This window comes from Lonchura striata, chromosome Z (assembly GCF_046129695.1).
Source record: "Lonchura striata isolate bLonStr1 chromosome Z, bLonStr1.mat, whole genome shotgun sequence".
Lineage (NCBI taxonomy): Eukaryota > Metazoa > Chordata > Aves > Passeriformes > Estrildidae > Lonchura > Lonchura striata.
In genome coordinates, this window is record NC_134642.1 from 3,046,881 (window position 1) to 3,067,150 (window position 20,270).

The 20,270-nt window shown below is 40.8% G+C and overlaps 1 protein-coding gene across 5 annotated transcripts in view; it reads right to left on the reverse strand.

The window, feature by feature from the left end:
- Nucleotides 1–2,459: 2,459 nt before the first annotated feature.
- GNE (glucosamine (UDP-N-acetyl)-2-epimerase/N-acetylmannosamine kinase) overlaps nucleotides 2,460–20,270 on the reverse strand; it is a 34,857-nt gene continuing 17,046 nt past the window's right edge. For all 5 annotated transcript variants that reach the window (XM_021533868.2, XM_021533869.3, XM_021533871.3 and 2 more), the window contains exons 4-12: nucleotides 19,314–19,466; nucleotides 18,652–18,864; nucleotides 18,331–18,418; nucleotides 11,620–11,830; nucleotides 9,159–9,288; nucleotides 7,199–7,420; nucleotides 6,157–6,339; nucleotides 5,469–5,585; nucleotides 2,460–4,789 (exon numbers count right to left, since the gene is read on the reverse strand). In XM_021533868.2, the coding sequence (XP_021389543.1) occupies nucleotides 4,554–4,789; nucleotides 5,469–5,585; nucleotides 6,157–6,339; nucleotides 7,199–7,420; nucleotides 9,159–9,288; nucleotides 11,620–11,830; nucleotides 18,331–18,418; nucleotides 18,652–18,864; nucleotides 19,314–19,466 (1,553 nt within the window). In that variant the 3' untranslated portion in view covers nucleotides 2,460–4,553. The remainder of the gene's footprint in view (nucleotides 4,790–5,468; nucleotides 5,586–6,156; nucleotides 6,340–7,198; nucleotides 7,421–9,158; nucleotides 9,289–11,619; nucleotides 11,831–18,330; nucleotides 18,419–18,651; nucleotides 18,865–19,313; nucleotides 19,467–20,270) is intronic.

Sequence of the window (20,270 nt, forward strand, 5' to 3'; positions counted from 1 at the left end):
AACTGCACAAGGGTATGGCAGTTGAGTCCAACAGGACTGAAGCACAGAGCAAGTCCATAAAATGCTGATACTATTCCTAGCCTTGACTAGTTATGCCTTGACCAAAATTTTCCTTTTTGCTGCACACTCAAAAGTTTTGAAAAGAAAGGTGTTCAAAATGTGCTGATAATTTAATAAAATCCACTACATTAAATATACAGTCTTTAACGTATTAATATGAATTTAAGAGAATGTGAAAGATCAGATCACAGGTTAGAGTGATTCCTGAACACTGAATTGTGATATTTATTGACCACTACATTTTCCTATCTTACAGAATATTTTATCTGGCTATAGAGGTGGCTTAGAGCTGCAATCCAAGAAAATGGGCAAAGACTCAACTTCAAGGCTAAAGCAATGTTACAGAAGTTAAAGCAGTATTTTATATGCTGGGTTTGCAGAGGTTAAGAATGTGTTTTCAGATTTTTGACATATTTCATCCTGCTGCAACACTTAAAATGCAGCTCTGTGGGTTCTGATTACCTCTGCTAACTAACTCTGGTGCAGAGATTTTGCAGATTACTTCTTCTGCCTTAATTTTACATTCAAGTATGCTAGCTCACTGTCTTTATCAGTGCTGTCACAAAATCATACACTGGCTGTGGTTGGAAGAGATGTCTAGAGGTCATGTAGTTCAGCTCCTCTGCTCAAGTAAAACCACACTGAGCTTGTTGCCTGTCACCATATCCAGACAGCTTCTGATGATATCCAAGAAGTGAAAGTCCACTTCTCTGGGCAACCTCTGCCAGTGCTTGGATACCAGTGCAGTAAAGAAGTGTTTCTGATGTTCAGATGGAGCCTTCCGTGTTTCACTCTGTGCCCAGTATCTCCTGTCGTGGTACAAATGAAAGGAGCCCATCTTCTTTGCACTCTTGCTTTAGGTATTTATAGACATTGGTAAGATTCTCCTAAGCCTTCTCTTTTCCAAGTTGAACAGTTCCAGCTCTCAGCCCTCCCTCATAGGAGAAATGCTGTAGTTGCTTTGTAATCTTTCTGGTTCTTTGCTGAGCTCTCTGGTATTGTTATGTCTCTTGAGTACCAGGGAGCTCAGAACCAAACACAGCACTCCTGGAATCAGGACATTTTCTGTGTCTGACAATTGTTTTAGATACTTAGACCTTGTGACAGAGCAAAAGAATTCTCAGGTTTATATGGGAGAAACAGTCCTCTTATCTGTGTTTCTAAACACTGACTTGTTTTTTTTGCAGAGGTCAGTGTCTGTCACTGTTTTGTAACTTCATGCGATAGTATTGTGCTACACCTCTGGTGTCCTGTGTGTGCTCAGTCCTGTTTACTGGCATTATCTTCTCACTGTTGCTGCTTATCTCCATAGATTAGTCAGTGGAATCTGGAAAAAAAACTTGGGCAGTTCCTATCCTTTAGGTATACTCCTGGCTGGATGTTGTGAAGATCTCAGGCAGTATGGAGGGAGAAGCTGTGAACTCTTGCTGAATACCTCCTAGTATAGACCTTGCTTTGTTTAGCTTCTGATCAGGTGGCAGCTGGCAGCCAGGCAGTCTGAAATTACAATGAGCATTTGTCAAGAAGGGGGATGGAGAGGTCATGGGTTTATTGGAAAACAGGGAGCCTGAAAACAACAGCTCTGTGCATTCATCCTCTCAGCCTGTGGAACATGGTTAAGTTTTTAGCAGCCATAAAAAAACATGGTGCAGCTTCTCTTTCTTGATGCCTTTTTTTTTTTTTTTTCTTTCTTTTTTTTTTTTCTGAGCAACCAGTTAAGAGGGAGACATACAGATTACTGGCTTGTATTTCAGAATGGACAACATGGGTGTCTGGTCTTTTTCAAGAGGATTCCTCCAGCAGTACTTGTCATGCAAGCAAGCATATTCCTTTGCAGAACTGTGCTATGGCACTAGTTCTAATCCAGATACAATTATCTGTAATGGCCCAAGGGGAGTACAGCCCAGGTGTTTTGTACTTGCTAATGCCTGTGGTATCTCCATGGCATTTGAAATTGACACAGTGATCAGATTTCACTGCATCCAAGTGTAAATTCCATCTGCACCTTACTCTGTGCTGTGTTTTTTAATATAAAATTGCCATTGCCTACATTGATAATAAGTGCAAGCTTTTGACAAATTTATTACAATGGAGGAAGGCGAGTGCTTCAAGACCACCAGAAAATGAATGAATTTGTTATTTCCAAGTGTCTGGTTGACATATCAAAGATTCAAAATACTGAATAACTAAAGTGGATGGTATGGGCTATTCTAAAGGACATTGGGCCAGCATCAATAAGCACACTGCTGCAGATATTCAGTGAACATCTCATGTTTGCTCCTTCTGGGACTGGATACAACAGGGGGGCTAATATCCATAAAATCTCTGGTCCACATTAAAGTACCTGAAGTTCAAAGGACGCTTCTGAACAGGTAAAGAAGAGACAAACAAAACCACTATTATGCTATTAAACATGATTTTTTTATTCTTTCTGATTTTATAAACTGCTTGTACATATGCAGCAAGTTCTTGGACAATTGACAAAAAAAAAAAAAGCATTTTCAAAATCATTTGAAGAATTATTTTCTTAACGTGATGTTAAAGGTGTAAAACTTTTCAACTTGTGTTTTAGTCAGTTGTGGTTTTTCTGTGCCTGCACCCTCCCTTCAGCTGCTAGGGAAAAAGATTTTGAGTCTGAGATACCAAAAATACAGAGCTTCAGAGGGTCTGGAAAGCAAAAGCTTGGTCCCCACTTTTAGCCAAGCATTCCAGCCAGGCATTCCTTGTGATAGCAGAGGATGGAAAGATCGAATGACAGTCCTCCTCACTGTTAGAACCTCAGTACTCCTGATCTGAGCTGCTGTCACTGCAGAGAAATGCCAGCTTCTCCTTGAGCTGCTCACAGAGCTAATGCTCTGGTATTGAAGGTAATGGGAATCATCAAGTAAACAACAACGTGTAGGGGAAGGAACTAAAACTCCTTGGTTACATAAAGTTTAGTATAACTTGGCAAACAGTTAAGAACCAGTTATTTGCCAGTGGTGTAGAGGCTGTGTGATTGTCATGGATACATCAGAAGGGAGATCTGGTGGTCCTGAAATCCACACTGGATATGAGTTACCAGTAAGCATTCCTTGTGGAAGAGGGATGAAGTAAAGACAATCTGTATAGATTATATCCCAGAATTAGTGAGTGAACTAGGAGCTATTTAGTCCAAGTTCATTATATAGCAGAAGATTGTTTCATTTTAATTGGAAGAGAAGTTCAAGTGTGGAAATAGCCCCTGTACTGACACATTACTGGACTTCTTAGAATAACAGTGGTTGAGTTAGATGTTAAAATAGGTCAAATTCAGGACAGGATAGTCTTGTGACTGTTCCTCCAGAGTTATCTTTCTGAATTAGCTGATAGATGGGTTTGTTTTTCAATTTCTCCAGCATCTTGAAAGTATGCTAAAAAAGCAGCTGGATAAAGACACCACTGTATATCAAGGACTCATGAAAGAAATACAAACCACAGCTTACTTAGGCAAGCCTTCACTGGCACTTGACATACTTTTCCCCTAGGCCTCTGAATGCTCTGAAGGCAAGGATAAGGATCAGATTTGACTTTCCATCCTGAAAGCTGATGGTGAGAGCAGGACAAGAACATTGCACCTGCAGCCACCCGAATGGCTGAGGGGATGCACTGTGTCACTCACCAGTGAAAGGCAGATTCTTCATAATCAGCTGTGCCATGTGGCTGAATTTCAGCTAACTGGCTACCAAAGAATAAGCAGCCCCCCTCAGTGAAAGTAGTAGATGAAGTCTCTTGAGAAATCCCCCAGGATTAAAATTCAAACAATTTACTATTGGCCATAGCCAGAAGACAAAGATGCTCACTGCATCACTGCAACTACTTAGTTTGTTTGGATTGCTCTGCAGGCTGTAACCTCAATAAACTGTAGTTTTTTTCCTTCATATGTAAAGCTTCTAAAATGAAACACTGGCCTTTAGAGATAATATAATAAATAAACTTGGTTGCCTCTACCAAGTCATTAATGAAAAGAAATTTCTAAGTGTAGCCTTTTTTTAATTCTAAAGGCCCTCATTTCCACCCACTGAAATTACTACCTGCTACTGGTGATTACATCATATTTACCTTGTGGGTGGAATCCTGGAAACTGAAAAGCTGGTAAACGTCTCATTTCACATAAGTGGGAAATGAGATACGGATCCCCAAGAGTTGTAATAATTTTACACACCATACACATTATCCCCATACAGCAAGAGATACTCAAATAATTCAGCCACACTCAAAAGTAATGTATAGGCTTAACAACAGAGGTGCTTAAAAAACCAGAATTGCACATTACTTCCAATGAAGTCAGTTGAAATTTAGGAAAAATACAAAAAGATAATACCTTAATTAGGAAATGCTAAAGTAGTCACTAATTACTCAGAACACTACTTTGATTCATTAGCTGCTCTGATCAAAGAAAAGTTGGGGGCAAAGTATTCCCTCCACCCATTAGGAATCTGAATAGTCCAATTCTCTGATTCTTCTGTAATTCTTTAGTATATCCTACGTGTGGTATAATCCAGTACCAGGCTAGCAGCTCCCAGAAGAGCAGGATCTGCTAGATTGGAGACCACCACATCCACTGTTTTCACCGAGGACAGCGCCTGTCGATTTATCACCTCTTTGACAGCACTGACGTAGTGGTTAGCAAGAACTCCAGAGAGGATCACGAGGGACGGGTTCACGGTGTGCAGAATGTTCACAACGCCAAGGCCCAGTGCCGTCCCAGCTGAAAAGATGAGGTAACAAGAAATGAGTAGAATACTCAAGAGCAGTTCTGGCATTATCTGTTAGCAGCAAATAACATTGGAAAGTCAGTCAAGTGTTTTGTTCCACAGAGTTTTATGTTATTAGGTAATGCATGTCTGCTATTAAATTTTCTTTCAAAAGTAAAAAAAGGAAAGGCAAATTTTTTTCACAATAATGCATTATTCAACATTATGGATATGAAGACAAAACAAGGCATTAAGCATGCTTGTAAGCAAGGAGAAAATAGGAAAGCATCGCTCTAACACCTTGGTGTTAACCACTATGTATGAGGGAGAACTATGCTTAAAACTAGTAAACCAGTAAAATCCTCCATGTAAAGTAACACATAACTTAAATTGCCTTTGCTACCTCAGACCAGCCATTCACTTACCTACAAAGAAATGTCCCCAGAATTTTCCATTATGATAATGTTGAGACTTCTTTTTTAAACTGATCTTTGCAGAGCCTTTTAATATTTTCTTTTCTGAACAGATACTTTTCTCCAACATTTCTATTTAAAATCTCATTACCATTACTAATTTCTATATTGAGAGGGCCTCAACATGTTCAGGATTCTTGCAGTGTTACAGTGCACTGCCATTTCTGTACCCTCTAAAATACAATCATGGAAGTGTTTACCCTCTGGGCTATGTTCTCACCTGTTCTGAGAATGCTTTCTGCTTTTGTATTGCCAAGTTTAGCTGCTTGAATAAGGTGTGCAGCACTAACAATCTCCTCCTCCTTCATTGACATACCTTCTACTAAAAGCAGATCATCTGAAAAGAAGAGAAAGCCAAGAGCAAAACATGATCATGTGGCAAGTCAGAGGGTGAAAAAATAGGCAATTAAAACATTTCCCAACTCTTTAACTTGTATACTGAATCCTGAACAATGTGTCCAACCCTGAGTTTAGCTGAAGTAATCATATCAGGATTATTCAGGACACTACTTGCAGAAGCAGAGAATCAAACTCGAACAGTCAGAGTGTGGTAATTCATTAGTCTTGTTAGACCCAAAATTAAATAAAATATAAATATTCTCAAACTTCTTTAAGACTGAAAAGCTTTTGCTGAAAGACAATCACTGTGAAACTAAATGTCACAGAATGCCTAACAGATTAGTTTATGTCAAGCTTCAAAAGAAGAGACAAGCTCTACTGTGTGCTTCTGGGAATTCTGAGACCAGTGGTTCCAAATGTTCCTTGCTACTGAAAAAGATCTGTGCACCTATTCTTGTCTCCTCTTAGAAAAAAGAAGGCAGAATTATTTTCTTAATACCTTCTTTGAAAATGTCTTCCTATACTGCAGTTTAGTAAGTGTGTTTTCAAACCCCAGAGTAAATAGATACCATCATGCAGTTTCTTAGCTTCTCTCTGCAGTGCTATTCCTGAGGCATAGGCTTCTATGCATCCTTGGCTGCCACACAGGCACTCTGGTCCATCCAAGGATACAACAATGTGCCCAAGCTCAGCAGCACAGAAAGAACTGCCATGGATCAATTCGTGTTGGTGCACGATTCCACCTCCAATTCCTGCAAAGATATTAAGACTTCTTTTGTTTACAAAAAAAGATAAACACCCCCTGCTCCCCAACAGTTTCTAAAGGCCCCAGTTCTACAAGACACTGATATTTGCTTATTCGGATACAGACAAGATAAAATAATTTGCTTCAGTGATTTGAAACTCCTTATAGACAAGCTCATAGCTCCCTCCTGTTCATATATTTATCAAAATGATATATAATGCTTTTATTTTTTTTTAAACCTATGGATGGTACTGAACTATGACAGATCTTTTAAGCTTGTGAGTCATGCTCTTTACACAGAAAACTATCCAAATTTGCCTTAAAATTTTACATTTTTGTATTTAGACAGTTAAACCTGTGTGTTAAAGGGCCAGGACAGATAAATGTGCAGGCCTCTGCTGCCCCTTCCCAAACTGGGTGTAGATTCACCAGCAAGTTCCTACTGCCACCATCTAAAGGACTATATACTTAGCAAATGAGAAAAGTTACCCCACATTTGCATTTGAGATTTAAGCATATTTTCTTATATTGCTTATCTTCTAGATACATATTCTGTATTTCTAAAGCTGAAAGAGAATTAAGCTGTAAAGCTGAAAAATGCAAAATTATTCCAGTTGAAGTTGCTCAGATTTTCCTTACTTGCCTCTGTAGCAGTACCAGAAGAACTTGTTTCATCAAAAAGTCTAAACTACGGAAGTTGTTTTTTTTGCCTGAATATATTAAAAAGCACCCTAAACCAAACAAATAGTGTAGCAAAAGAATTTTTGGTTTTCCAGGCATAGTGGTAATGTTTATGCCTATAGAACACCTGAGCCTCTAAGTGATGGTGCTGGACTTTGGGTGTCATTGAACTACGACATACACACCTGTACCAGTAATCAGTGTTACAAAATTTTCTATTCCTTTTCCATGACCAAATTTCCTCTCTGCTAGAGCAGCACAGTTTCCATCATTGTCCACCCAGACTGGCAGGTGCAAAGCATCAGATATAGGAGTTCTGAGATCCACAGAGCTCCACTCCTGAATGAGTTTTGTAGAGTGAAGCACAATTCCTTCTCGAGGGTTTACCCGTCCACCTGTGGAAATACCTAAGTCATAGAAATACAGGAGAGAAAAATGAAATCTAAATCTGTATGACACACTTTAAGTAAAAACCTATTTTTCTTTCTCTAATGACAAAGGTTTTGAAGCAGAGCATGAAAGTAAAAATTTTTGAAGTATTACTGGCAGTATTCAACTTTTAAATACTGGAAATACTCAACTTTTGACATGTAAAGATCACAAAATTATTGAATGGTTTGAGCTAAAAGGGACGACTGGAGATCATCTAGTCCAACCTCTCTGCTAAGGCACGTTCACCTACAGCAAATGTCACAGGATTCTGTCCGTGTGGGTTTTGAGTATATCCAGAGATGACAACTCCACAACCTCTCTGAGCAGTGTGTGTCAGTGCTCAGTCACCCTCAAAAGTATAGTTCATAGAATACCACACCTCTAACCACAATGCACCAAGTATCTTAAGACTAGCTAGATAGGTAGTGGTTAATGTTGGAGTTAATGTTCCTACTTCAGGCAAGACTGTGGCAAATAACAGCTGTGTTTCTTGTTACTGATGTACAAAAGACATAACAGCAAAAAATAAATGATTCAAACCCTGGAATACTGCTAGTGTCCAGAATTCTGCTGTAACTCTCAAGATTTAGAATGACTAAAAATAATTACTAGACCTAGAGAAGTGATTTTTTTCTTAAAAACACACTGTTTTTGTGAAAGAGATTTGTCTACTGAATAGAGTAGGCCAGTATTAGGCTCCATTAGCCAACCCAGTTTTCCCTAGCTGGAGAGGCTCCCAGAGTTGGTGGAAGAACCACTGAAAAGCAGGTCTTCATTATGGAGGTATTTAGCTCTAGACAGTAAAGTTTGAACATTTTCTTGTACAGGGCTTATACAACTGAGTCACGTATGAAGATGGTTCCAGGGTTAATGCTGCAACAGAAAGCAGCCATAAAAGCTCTAAAACTAGCAGCTGAATTGAACATTAAAGGTGTAAGAAAGATCTGATTTGAAGGGCTAACATTTCTCCTCACAGCTTTGTCTACTTAACATTGCTTTTAAAGAACACATGTCCAAGTTAACTTTTCTTTGTAGTGTGTGATTCAGGTAAGTTTTCATCTCGAACAAACTACTTTTCTTCAGGAACATTTCTCAGCTAAAAGAAATATTCTTTGTCCTTCTTAAAAATCCACGACACATTAATCAACATCTTCATAAATAACTAGTATCTAAGGCCAAATCTCCTAGTCACCATTACACTGAAGAAGTCATGTCTGATATAAGCATAGTTTAACACAGAAGGGTACTGCAAGTGAATTAGAAGTCAGCAGAAGGGCTGCTGTTTTCTCTGTTGGCTACAGATTTACTCCTAACATTCTAGCCTTTTTAGTCTGCCTTGGTGTATCTGAAAATTCTGCTGCACAGCTGATCCTAAAGGAAGGCTTACAGACAGCAAAGCTCTGTTTTGATAAACACTGAGCATCTGATTCACAAGGCCAAGACTGCTGAGAGCTTCAAAATCCAGAGTACTACAAAAACATATTTTAGATACCATTTACCATAACTTAACAGATTGTTTAATGGTTGTTACAAACTGTAGAGACTTCAGTCTTTATAGTCAGCTTCTCATTTTCAGCCATTTAGAAATGTTTATTTGTTAAGAATATGTGAGAACTTAAGGTACATGAGATTCATTTTAGAGAGGCGTTTTAAATTAATGAGTAGTGATTTAATGTTGAAAAATATAGATGTAAAAACTATTTGTTAACTTACCTACTCCCAAAATTCTGCAGTTTACATTTACTGCCTCTGATGCAGCCTCCACACACATCTTTAGAATTAATGCTAGTCTGTCTTCATAGGTTTTAGGGTTGAGCTGGGTATACTTCTTAACTATTTCACCCTAGAAATTAAAAACAACAAAACATGCCCCAGAGAAATGTATGTGGTGATGAAATTTCTCTTCCATATAAATTACAGGTCAATTTGAAAATAGAGAGACATAACTTATGTCTTTAAAAAAAACCACAGATGCTATACTTTAGTTTTTGGGCCTGCAGGCAATGTTCTTGACAGCTCTGGGGGACAAATTTATAAGATTAGGCATTACATTTTGCTTCTGTAATCAACCTCCCATCTGACATTAAATACACATTTTAAGGAACACATGGCTTGTGTGAGCAGGTATCACCAGAGCTACTGCAACTGTTGTTAGGTATAAACTATCATAGAGCAATGTACTTAAGATCAACACTGAAATGTTAAAAAAAGAGAGTAACAATTGCTAAAAAGGACATAAAACCCACAATGCTTTAAAAATAAAATCTTTCCAATCTGACTGCATGAAAGCAGAATCAGACAGCAGAAATGCTAGAAATTTCAAGGCAAAAGACTGTATTTTCAGAAATATCTTCTAAGCAATTACACTTCTGAGTCACTTGCAATATCTCTGGAGTAGTACCATCAAGTGTCATATATCATAGAACAGTTTGGGTTCAAAGGGACCTCAAAGATTATCCATTTCCAACTCCCTACCATGGGAAGGGACACTGAACCAAACCAGGTTGCTCAGAGCTCCATCCAACCCAGCCTTGAACATTTCCAGGGATGCAGCATCCCAAACTCCTCTAGACAACCTGTTCCAGTGCCCCCCTGCCTCACAATAAAGAATTTCTTCCTAATATCTAATCTAATCCCACCCTCTTTAAGGCTGAAGGCATTCCCCCTTTTCCTGTCACTACATGCCCTTGTAAATACTTTGGAGAGGGTGTGGAGGGGACATGAAGATTATTTTCAACCCCAGTCATGCTGTGTAATGAAAGTATTCATGGTGCCTGCTTGGAATCTCGGTACTAAGATTGGTACTAAGGAACTGATCTTAATTCAGTGTTTACATCACAGGATTAAGCCAGGAGACTGCTGAAGGTATCCTGTGTAACAGTGTAATTCTCTCTGTTAAATCTCCTGTACCATGTATCTCACTGAATTCCACTGAATTAATGCAACTTAGCCAAGAGGGGTAACAGAGACAGTCTATAGGCAACATGGCTGAGTCACTGTTTCCCAAGAACTTGGAAAATTCCAAACTGACAGTGGGTTTGAGTACCGGGCTCCAGTGTCTCAGTATCACATGAGTGATAGAGTTTGTGGATTTTGGATGCTTAGTTTCTTCCTCACTTTTAGTTTCAAGGGCGCACCAGAGAACTTGTTTTGGAAGACAAGGTTGCAGCAAATATTATCAGAAGAGATAAGGGCTTCTAAAAGGAATTTTAAAATTTCCTTTTTTTTGTGAAAATAAAATTAAATCTCATTCTGCCACTGGCTCTTAAATGCTTACATTTGTTGTGTAAATTTTATTATGAAAGTCTGATTGTTTTCACTCTAATTTGTTAGTGTTTCAATTTTCACAAATGTCACTTTGAGCTCTGTAAAGTGGGCAGAATTTTTTACATTATTTTTTTCCAGTCTGTGTTGACTCATAGGAAAAATGTGGTGTCAATTTTGCTTCTAAAAATATTACACTTTTAAAACCTGTCTTTAAGGCCTTGAAGATCTGTCAGACATCTCTTAAATGAATTCTGGACTGTATCAGGTCACTTTATATAACCCTTCATGCTTCAAGGCATCTTATTCTGCCTTCTGGGCAACTATTATTGAACTGATGTAGCTGCAAATATGGAGTGTAACTGTATGTATAATTATTCAATACTGTTGAGAGCAAAAGCAAAAGACTTCTCATCATGAATTTTATTCACATCTTTGAAATGCTGCAGAGTTCACTAAATTGATTTGCTAGATACTGGTTGTTGCTCAGAATGGTCTTGTGTGTCAATTACAAGTGTAATTGAAGTGTAAGGCAGTGGGGAAGCAAAAAGTCTACTATTGGAGCCCTCCATGTTTTTGCTTGACATACAAAAACTTGCAGGTTGAACCGAGTCACCTTTTAAGGAGAACCAATACATGGGAAAGCTGTTCTATTCTTCAAAGTCTGTAGCCAACCCACAAAGCATCAGCTAAAACCTTGCACCACCAAATGGGCACTGCTAGTTTAACATCAGTCTTAGGCAAGTTCTATCAGGACTCTATAAGAGGCAGGAAAGAAGGGGAGAAATCTTCTTTATCCCTCAGTAAAAGTCAATAGACTGCTTTGTTTTGGAACTCCTGCATCACAAGCCCATATCCACAAAGCCCAGTGGAGTTTGCAGAGTATCTAGAAACACAACAGAATATTTACCTTCATACTGACAATTGCTACTCGGAGATTTGTTCCGCCTAGATCCACTGCCAGAGCACTCTGTGTCTCTAGAATATGATCAATATCTTGAGAGATATTATCTTTGACAGGAGGAAAACAGAATTTCTTTTGCAATGGTTCTTTGAGATCAATAGATTTAAGGAACTTCAAAATCCTTGGAACAGCATTACCATCTCCATATATTTTTGAGCTATAATACAAAAAAGAATTAATGTAATTGGAAGTAACACTGCAATCTCTATGTATGACAGAAGAGTGTAACAGTGTCATTACAATATTATGATCTGGCTACTCTGCCAATACTGCAGTTCACACTATGACAGACTGTCATGAGACATGGTATGTAGTTACAGTAGTTTAAAGAACACACACAGATCTTTAAGGTCTGGCATTAGCTCAATAATTTTGGCATATGAAACTGGAAGGTAGAAAACTGGAAACTAATGATACCAAAACCCCTGTAAAATTAAGTGTAATGAAGGGACTCACACCATAAAGTAGAAATAAAAATGTGGACAGTTTATGCATGTGTTACAAATGAAATAAGATGTACTTACCATACAGGTGCCAACTATGTAATAATAAACTGTATAATGTCAGTTTTCAACATATCTGTCCCTAAAATATTATACACGGTATCAGTTACTTGGTATTAAAGAATTCAGTTTAATTGTTCTGTTTAGATTATTAAGAAATACTGTTTTTATCCTTGTCCTTAGTTGAGCAAGTATCTATCGAAGTCCATAAGAACTTACATGTTAGAGGAAGGAGAGTCAATAATCATTGGGTTTGAGGAATGGAAAGGCACCTTGCCAGAATTCTGCAGCTTCCCTGGAAGCTTGCACTTGGGACTCTCTACGCATCATGAGATCAAATGACCTCTTGAGATCATCTTGGCCAACATCCCCCCCAAGGCAGGTCATGTTGAGCAGGTGACACAGCTCATCCAGGTGGGATTTTAGTGTCTCCAGGGAGGGACACTCCACAACAATCTGGGCAGTCTTTGCCTGTGGTCTGCCACCCTCAATGTAAAGCTCTTCTTCATGCTGACGTGTAACATGTGTTTTGGTTCATGGTTGTGGTCACACAACCACTCCTTGTCCTGTTGCTGGGAATCACTGAGAAGAGTCTGGCACCATCCTCTGGGCATCTGCCTTGCAGATATTTTTATGTATTGAAGAGATCTTGCCCCTCAGTTGTGTCGTGTCTTGTCTAGACAAGGGCTGGCTTCCACATTCTCTCTCTCCTCATAAGAAAGATGCTCCAGACCCCAAATAACAGAATCACAGAATAAACTAGGCTGGAAGAGACCTTAGACACAGTTGAGTCCAACCTGTTACCTAACATTACCAGCTAAACCATGGCACTGAGTGCCTCATGAAGTCTTTTTTTAAACACCTCCAGGGACAGCAACTCAACCAACTCCCTGCGTAGCCCATTCCATTCCCAAAACACTCTTTCTGTGAAGAATATTTTCTTTTATCTAGCCTAAACTTCCACCTGGCTACAGCCTTTTGTGAGGGAGTTGTAGAGAATGATAAGACCTCACTTGAGCTTCCTTTTTTCCAGGCTAAACAGCCCCAGCTGCTCCTCATAGAACCTCATTTCAGGCTCTTCACCAGCTTTGTTGCCTTTCTCTGCATGAATTTAAGCATCTCAACATCCTTCCTAAATTGAGAAACTGGACACAGCACTCAAGGAAAGGCCTAACCAGTACAGGGGAAGAATCACTGCCCTGGCCACACTGTCCCTGATCCAGGCCAGGAGCCATTGGCCTTCTTGGCCCCCAGGGCACACTGCTGGCTCATGTTCAATCACCTCTTGACCAGCATCCCCAGGTCCCTTTCTGCCTGGCCACTGTCCAGCCACTTTGTCCCCAGCCTGTGGTGCTGCAGGGGCTTGTTGTGACTCAAGTCTAGGATCTGGCATTTGGACTTGTTAAACCTCATATTGTTGGATTCAGCCCACCTATCCAGCCTGTCCAAGTCACTCTGCAGAGCCCCCCTACCCTCTAACAGATCAATCCTCACTCCCAGCTTGGTGTCATCTGCAATTTACTGATGGTGGACTTGATCCACTCATCCAGATCATCAGTGAAGATATTAAACAGGACTGGTCCCAGCACAGACCCCTGAGGGACACCACTGGTGACTGCCCCCCAAGTGGATGTGACACAATTCACCTCCCCTCTCTGGGTCTGGCCCTGCAGCCAGTTCCTAACCCAGCACAGAGTGCTCCTGTCCAAGCCGTGGGCTGCAGCTTTTCCAGGAGTGTCCTACAGGGAGATGGTGTCAAAGGCATGAAGGTCAGGCAGACAACATCCACAGCCTTCCCCTCATCCATCAGGTGGGTTACCTGGTTATGAAAGCAGATCAGGTTGTTCAGGCAGGACCTGCCCCTCCTAAATCCATGCTGGGCCATCCTGTGGGTGCCATGTGACAACACTCAAGATGATCTGGGCCATAATCCTGCCAGGCACTGATGTCAGGCTGACAGGTCTGCAGTGTCCTGGATCTTCCTTCCTGCCCTTTTTGTGGATGGGCATCCCATTGGGCAGCTTCCAGTCATCTGGGACCTCCCCAGTGAGCCAGGACTGCTGGTAAATGATGGAGAGCAGCTTCACAAGCTCATCTGCCAGCTCCCCCATCACCCTGGGGTGGCCGATCTGGGCCCACAGACTTGTGAGCATCTGAGTGGCTCAGCAGGTCTCTGATGGCCTCCTCCTGGATAACAGGGGGACCATTCTGCTCCCTGTCCCCATCTACCAGCCCAGGAAGACAGCTGTCCTGAGGACAACCTGTCTCACTGTTGAAAATTGAGGCAAAGAAGGTGTTAAGTATCTCTGCATTTTCCTCATCTTTAGTTACTGAATTTTGTTTCCCATCTAATAAATGAATGGAGATTATCCTTGCCTCTCCTTTTGTCATTAATGTCTTTATAAAAATATTTTTTATTATTCTTCACAGACATGGCCAGATTAAGTTTTAATTGGGCTTTTACCTCCCTAGATTTTTTTTCCTACATGATCTATCCACATCCTTGAACATTTCCTGAATTACCTGCCCCTTTTTCCAAAGGTCATACTCTTTTTCCCTTAGTTCCTACAGAAGTTCTTTATTCATCCAGGCCAGTCATCTTCTCCAACAGCTTATCTTTTGGCACACAAGGACAGCCTGCTCCTCTGCCTTCAAGATTAATTTCTTGATGTACGTCTGTCCATCCTGGACCCTCTGGTTTTTAAGGCTGCTTCCTATGGATCTTTCCAAATCAGCTTCTTGAATAGGCCAAAGTGTGTCCTCTCAGAGTCCAGTTGGAAGTTTTGTTGGTGTCCCTCCTTGTTTCAGCAATTGAGAATTCTATTATTGCATGACCACTGTATCCCAAATGGTCCCTAACCACAACATCTTCCACCAGCCCTTTTTGACTATGGGAGTATCACTGGCCTTCCTCCAGTTATTAGGCATCTCTCCCACTCCATGATTTTTCAAAGATAATGGAGATTGGCTTAGCAACATCTGCCACCTCCCTCAGCACACGTAGGTGCATCCCATCAGGTCTGTATATTTATGGGTGTTTAATCTCCCTAGCTGATCTCTACCCCAACCCTCTACAAACAAGTCTTCCATTTTCCAGCCTTTTCCTCTTACCTCTGAGGTCTGGAATTCCTGAGGGCTGTTCTCAGCAGTAAAGACTGAAGTAAAGAAGGCATTCAATAATTCTACAGCTCTGCAGTGTCTTCCAACACCAGAAGACCCATATGATCCGGCAGCAGCCACACATCTACTCTATTCTTCCTGTTGCTGCTGATGAATTTGTAGAAGTCCTTCTTGTTGTCCTTTAAATCCCTACCCAGACTGAATTCCTTCTCACATTCTGACATGTTCCTACAGTCCTCCCATGTGGCCTGTCCCTTTTTTCACATCCTATAAATTTCTTTTTTCTGTTTGATTTTTACGAGAATCTCATCTATTTATGTCTCCAGCCCCCTTTGCCAGAATTCTGGATCACAGGGATGCACTGTCTTGAGGTCAGAGGAAGTAATGCTTGAATACTGACCAGCTCTTTGGACACGCTCCTCCATCTGGAGTCCTAAGCCATCAGATTCCTCCAAATAGGCCCTTGAAGAAGTCAAAGTTAGCTCTTTGCAGGTCTAGGGTTCTAATCCTGCTTGCCATTTTGCTTCCCCAATGCAGGATTCTCAGTTTCTCTAATGGTCACTGCAGCCAATGCTGTCCCTAGAGCCTTTACATCTTCAACCAGTGCCTCTTGGTTTGTTAGTAAAAAGTCCAGAACACACCCTTCCTCACTGGCTCCTCCACCACTGCATCAAAATTATCTTCACTGATCTGCAGGAACTTCCTGAACTGGGTGCCAAGCTGTATTGTCACTTTTAACAAATATCAGGTACAAGTCTCCTAGGAGAACCAGGGCCTGTGACTGTAAGGCTATTTCACTTGCCCACACAAAGTCTCATCAGCTTCCTCCTCTTCATCAGATGGCCTCTGGTAAATACCCACAACAGTGTCACCCATATCAGCCTGTCTCTTAATTCCCATCCATAAACTCTCAACTTGTTCATCTGTCCCTGAGTACAGCCTGACACATTCCAATTGCTCTCTCACACAAAGAGCAACTCCACCACCTTGCTTCTCTGACCTGTCCTCTCTAAAAAATACACACCCATCCATGACAACATTTCAGGTATGTCACCATAATTCCAATCAGATCACAATTGGCTCTGCAAACTCACACAGATTTCTAGTTTATTAGATTACCTTGTTTATATCACTTGCTGTGTGCATTGGTATACAGGCACTTCACAGAAGATCAAACAATCAGGTTGCTTGAAGGGGTGTGAGTCATGCACACCATAGGAATAAAAACCTTTGATGTGTTTTGCCCGATGATCCTGTCCTGGAGCGATCTATAATGTTACTGAATTCCACATCTATCTGTGCCAAGAAATCATCACTGCCTCTTCAAGACCCTGCAGCTGGAGACTCTGTGTGTGTGTGGCAGGTGTGGGGGTGACTGCAGGCATTTTCAAAATCACCTTGCCCAGGCACTTTCCTGCCTTTTGCTGCGTAGTGTTTGCTTTAAGGGCTGTTTCATCTTTGTTCTGGCAAAGTTTTTTTCTCTTCCCTTTTTGGGTTCTCTTTTCAGTTTTCCTTCTGCTTGCCTCAGAGGGACACCAGCTGGCATTTCTGGGCTGTCTCAGAGCAAAGTCTGTATGCTGCTGCAGAGAGGGGCTGGCCTTGCCTCAATCCCAGCCACTCCATGAGAGAAGACTATGGGAGAAGACCATGGCAGCAGTTCTGGCTGAGCCCAGGGACAGCAGGAGGAAGTGGCAGCAGCCACTTGAACCAGCAAGTTTCCATCTGCCTCCAGAACTGCTCTGCAGACCCCTGCCCTCCCAGTGGGGGTTCTCACCATCTTGCTTCTTTGTTCCTGCAAATCTGTGGTCACTGGGAGGCACCATCCTGGAAGGGTGAGATGCCACCTTCCCTTTGTCCTTCAGCCATGCAGCTGCCTCTAGCAGACACCACTTCAGGAACAGTTATTTCTGGCATTTCGGGTCTCTGTTCCCGTGGGGTTGTGAGATTTAGCAGTTTGGTATCTAACAGTTATTGACTTTTTTTTCCTCCCCTGTTTTTGTTTTTGTTTTTTTTTTGTTAATAAACTGTTATTTTTTACTTGCATCTACTTGTGTGTTGTTCCTTACTGGTGGAAAGGGATTGGTTGGAATCAAGGGGGAGGTTACTCATTTCAGAGTGCCCATCTCTTAAAACTGCCTCAAAACAAGAGAGATCTTCAATCTGAGCTGCAGCCAAGGAACATCTGTCCCTGCAGTGGTTGCTATGACCTGCTCCCCAGGAGGATGCAATGTCACAATCATTGCTATTTCCACCCTGACTCCCAGTCCTTCAGCTTAAAGTCTAATCATTGCCATTTGAACCCTGACTTTGAAGTCTAATTGCTGCCATTTGCACCCTGACTCCCAGTCCTTCAGTTTAAAATCCATCTCACCAGACTGGCCAGCCTGCTGCCAAAGACTCTCTGCCCCTTTTAGCCAGGGGATCCCATTCCCCTGTAATAGGCTAAAAATCATAAAAACACAACTCACTGTTATAAAAGCCAAAACCTTCATGATAGCACCAGTCACAAACCCAGACACTGGTCTCCACAATGTGTCTGCCTGTCCTGATTTCTCTACTGGTAGGATATGAGGAGGTGACTTGGGCAGGGATGTTTTTCTTGTGCTTAACCAGGGGTTTATAGTGTTCCTTGATCCTGACAATTTTTTGGCTTTCAGTATCATTTGTACCCACATGAAAGTGTCCTTCAGGCACCAGTGAAAGTCGGCAAAAAGGATATTCTCTCCCATGCTGCTCCTAAAGAACAAGCTCTCCAAATCACACTGGTCTAGGTTAATATGAATTTTGTCCTCTTGACTTTCTGTTGGATGTTAAATGACTACTTGTATTGAAACATTACTAGTAACATTTTGCTCTATAAATACTACTGCATACCAGATACTGCATTATGGTTTTGAAATGAAAAATCATTTGTAACCTCAGATGAGTGCATTAAAAGCACTCCAATCAAATATGATGAAACACCTTAGGACTAAATGCCTTTTACTCTACTGCTTTAACATCCCCTCCAATGAATTAAGATGAATGTACTCACCATGGATATTGCTTCCCAAACTGCAGCTGTAGAGCATGAAGAATCTTATCCTGTGTATCAGCATCACGAACGTGAAGAACATTTTCACCTAGATGACAAAAATTAACATAATAGGACAGATCAGATGCTCAAACTGCATTGGAGTATGAGCTACTTTAGAAACGAAAAAAAAATTGGTTTTGTTTCCTCTGTGAGGGCAAGCTGCCCATGAGATTGACATCACTCTGTATCAGTTCTGTGCCTCCCCTTGCTTCCACTAAAGCAATGGTGACACCCCTAGTACACTGTCCTGCATTACACACTAGTTAAGCACACATGTACCTGTTTCTCTTCCCGTCTGACGTGTCCCCAGGTTGATGACAGGTGTACCAAACGCTCCCACCTCTCTGACACCACAACTGCTGTTACCAATCATGCAACCAGCGTGAGCAACCAGCTGAATGAACTGGTCAAATGGCACATGCTTTACTGCCCGAAAATTGGGATGGTGTTCAATGCCCTTCTTCCTCATCACACGAACCATCTCTTTGCTTCCTACAGAAAACCAAAGCAGAATAAATAATTTAAGTTCTACTTTTAAAACCAAAGTCCAGGCAGCACAAAGAATCTAGTAGCCAACCACTCACTAAGTTGCCAGCTCTGAACAGGTTTTTCTCTCTTTTTATCCTTACACTGTAAATAATTTAGCTGAGCACATATATCAAAGTTTGATACAAGAATTCACTGCAAAAGTATCTTTGCAGTTTTAAGCTAATTTAAGAGGCTCTAATATTACTCCTACATGTCACTTAGTTTCTCTCATTTTCTTTCCCACATTGAAAAACTGAAATGTCTCCGGCCATGTGAACATAGAGCTGTAGCAGATGCACCCATGAGGCTGACACAATCGAGCTATTTCAGTCTGGCTGGAGGACCTGGGATAAAAGCACTCTTTTGAAGGCAATCTGTTATGTGTCACTCTGTCATGAAGGTGTTCTACTCACCTGCATCCACATTAGGGAATAGAACAAGTGTTCTCTTGTTGAAGGAGATGAGTGCATCTAGTGTCAGCTCAAACATCTTTATGGAATGTTTAATATCTGTGGTTACAGGATGTTGCAGAGCAACTATATAATCTCTGGTTTTGACATCTTCACCTGTCCAAACGGAGAGCAAGAAAAGCTTTTTTATCAGTGTAGAATAGCAAGAGGAAGGAAGGACATACTTTTCGAACTACAGATGTGAAATCCTGAAAAGGGATATATCTGACACGGATCAATGCTAAAATAAAAATTAAGGGAGTTACAGGGTCGCCTAGCTTGTTATTTGTTTCTCTAAGCACATCTCATAACTTTAAGAGACCACTACCTAAATGTCAACAAACCGTTAACTTTTAAATCTACTTCTGAAGCTTTCCAAGACTACACCAGGACCAAGAGACTGTTCTCACACCACTAGAAATCTGGAGTAACTCCTGAAGTCGCTCTGATTTTCTGTCAATTGTCCATTCTCAAGCAAAGACTTAATTTCCTCTGCTTTAAAAGAGTCAATCATACTTGTCTTAGCACGTTTGATAAACATTTATCTGCAAAACATACTGACTGAAAAAGATTGCAGCTTCCACACCTAGCCGTACAAGAGACCGCTTTGTCAAAGATAAAAAGAAAACAAAAAACTCCACTGTTTACAGGAATTATTTCTAAATCAGTGAGAATAAAACACCAAAAGCCTCTGATGCATGTTATCCTGTTTCAGTGCATTCCTCAAAAAAAGGTTAATAATAAAAATTCTGTATGATTTTTTATGTTAGGACTGAACAGCTTTGATTCTGTTCAACTAAAACTCTACTACACTAAGGTAACCGCTCACGTAAGACTGTTCTGCTTTTAAATTGTTCGGCTCAGAGAAATTAAGCATTTAAGGAGTTATTTTTTGACTTGGCAGAAGATCTGGAAATGATT